This window comes from Desmodus rotundus, chromosome 5 (assembly GCF_022682495.2).
Source record: "Desmodus rotundus isolate HL8 chromosome 5, HLdesRot8A.1, whole genome shotgun sequence".
Lineage (NCBI taxonomy): Eukaryota > Metazoa > Chordata > Mammalia > Chiroptera > Phyllostomidae > Desmodus > Desmodus rotundus.
Window position 1 is genome coordinate 41409385 of NC_071391.1, and position 2717 is coordinate 41412101.

Here is a 2717-nt window from a genome sequence, read left to right on the forward strand (position 1 = left end):
AATCCATGAGTCTTACATAGTCAATCAGGTAAACTGTACCTTAGTTTCCTTTTTTGTAATATCAGGACTGAAATTCTTAATGTGCAGAGATGTTGGGGAAAATTTAGTGAGAAAATTCTATCAAACACACAGCATATTGACCAGCACATTTCAGAGGCTGAGTAAATACTGGTTACCTGACATACTTCTTGTATATTGTTTGTCCAGTAATTCAGTACATTAAAAAAAATAACACAAACTTTTCAGCTTTATTTCAAACTTTTCAGGTATATTTTCTTCAAGCTTTGTAGATCTCCAAGTGCTTCCCAGTGTGTCTCTACCATCTTTCCTCAACCGTCAACTCCACACACATGTTTTCTCAGTGTTCCTTTCCTCCCCTGACAGCAGTGCCTGAAACCAAACCACATTCTGTACAGAAGGTCTCACACTCAGCACAGTGGATGTTTTAAGGACTCATGAAAATGGCCAGAGAACTTAAGCTCTAATAAGAGCTGTGCTGCAAAGCAGCCCTTTCCACCAGTGTATCAGTGAGAACACATCCTGAAAACTTCCCTGAAAGGTCAAGAATTAATCTGACATCACGAACACAAACGAGCCATCTAGGATGGGGGTGGTCTCTCCATAACCATTTTGCCTTCGAGATCTGCATGAATGGGAGATAGTTATTGAACACCTCCAGCCTCCACTTACTGTCATGGATAGAAAACCAGTACGAATTCCAGAACAGTGAATTCATTTATTAGGTCTATTCAATGACATAATTGTTAGCCAAGCGGCCACCGCTTTCTGGCAGGGGAGAAAATAAGCATTTTTCATACTGCCCTCTTTCTTGCAGACACTGACTGCAGAGGAGGGCGATAAAGAAGTGATAAATAAGGTTGATCCCAGGATAGACTTGGCATACTTTATGACATTTACACAGATTCTCCTACTAGGATCTTTCTCAGTCCCCTGAATCCTGATCTTGAATTCATCCTGGCCCGTTTCAATCCCAATGCTCAGGATCACTCATGGACAGTTGTCTTGCCATTGTCCAGGAACTCTTGATTAAAGTCCACATGACATCAATGCTTTTAATAATCTTGCCATAGTCTTGACCTCAAGGATATCTGCCTGCATCTGTGGGAGAGTGACTGAGCCCACTGCATGATGGGCAACTGTACCACAGTGAGCACATTCCTTCTGTGGGGATTTTCCAGTTTCCCAGACCTGCAGGGTCTCCTGTTTGTGATGATTTTCTTGTCCCATGTGACCATATTAGCTGCAAATGTGTCCATAATGGTGGCCATCAAGCTCAGCCACAACCTTCACACCCCGATGTACTTTTTCCTCTCTGGCTTGTCCTTTTCAGAAACCTGTACCACTATGGTAGTCATCCCCCGAATGCTAGTGGACTTGCTATCAGACAGCAAGACCATTTCCCTTCCTGAGTGCGCCACACAGATGTTCCTCTTCTTGAGCTTGGCAGGCAATAACTGCTTCATCGTGGCTGCCATGTCCTACGACCGTTACACTGCCATTCACAACCCGCTGCACTACCCCATCCTCATGACCCACAAGACCTGCCTTCAGCTCATGATGGCCTCTTGTGTCACTGGGATCGTGGTGTCTCTGTGCATTGTCCTCATAGTATTCAACTTGTCTTTTTGTGACTCCAGCATCATCCAGCACTTTTTCTGTGACATCACACCTGTAGCCTCCATTGCCTGTGATTACACTTTGTTTCAGAAAATGATCCTTCTTGCACTCACTTCCTTTGTGTTAGTGGGCACCTTCATTTTAATTATGATTTCCTATGTCTTCATTGTGGTCACAGTTGTGAAGATGCCCTCTGCAAGGGGGAGATATAAGGCCTTTTCGACTTGCTCCTCTCACCTCACTGTAGTGTGCATACACTATGGGTTTGCTGGCTTTGTCCATTTGAGACCCAAGGAAACTGATTCATTTCATGAAGATATGCTGATGTCTGTGACATATACAGTGCTGACTCCTCTGCTTAATCCCATAGTTTACAGCCTAAGGAACAAAGACATGCAAATAGCTCTAAGGAGAGTACTAGGAAATGTCAGTAGGTTTTTCTCTCATATGGCAAGTAAAAGAGCCTTGAACACTTCTTAGGACATTTACAGAGCCTGCCCTGACTGGTGTGGCTCAGTTGGTTGGGCATTGTCTCACAAAGTGAAAGGTCGCTGGTTCGATTCCCAGTCAGGGTACATGCCTGGGTTGTGGGCCCAGCAGGCAAGTACCCATTTGGGGCACATGAGAGGGGCAACTCTCAATGTTTCTCTCTCACATCAATGTTTCACTCCCTGTCTTTCTCCTTCCCTTCTCCTCTCTCTAAAAATAAATAAATAAAGTCTTTACAAAATCTATAGAGCATTGATAAATAAAGGTGAAGAAAGTGGAGTACTCCTAATAAAAATTAGCACTTTATGTGCAAAGCAGTTAACGTGTGTTCTATTTGTCTGATGTGTCCTGGCCTCATTCTTTTCCTACTATAAACTAGATGTAGTTTTTAAAATATTTTGCACAATTCATGAGAGAAATGTGAATTAAAGTACAACAGATATCACCTTGTACCTGTCAGAATAACTACCATCTATAAATCAGTAAACAGCAAATGTTGGTGAAGATGTGGGAAAAAGGAACCCCAGTACACTGTTGGTGGGAAAGCACATTGGTGCAGCCAGTGGAAAGCAATATCTGGAAAAAGTAAA

The 2717-nt window shown here is 42.9% G+C and overlaps 1 protein-coding gene across 1 annotated transcript; it reads left to right on the forward strand.

The window, feature by feature from the left end:
• Positions 1–894: 894 nt before the first annotated feature.
• LOC128781069 (olfactory receptor 10T2-like) lies at positions 895–2335 on the forward strand. The gene has a single exon (XM_053925309.1). The coding sequence runs from the start codon at positions 1147–1149 to the stop codon at positions 2116–2118; it is 972 nt and encodes a 323-aa protein (XP_053781284.1). The 5' UTR covers positions 895–1146; the 3' UTR covers positions 2119–2335.
• Positions 2336–2717: the final 382 nt, after the last annotated feature.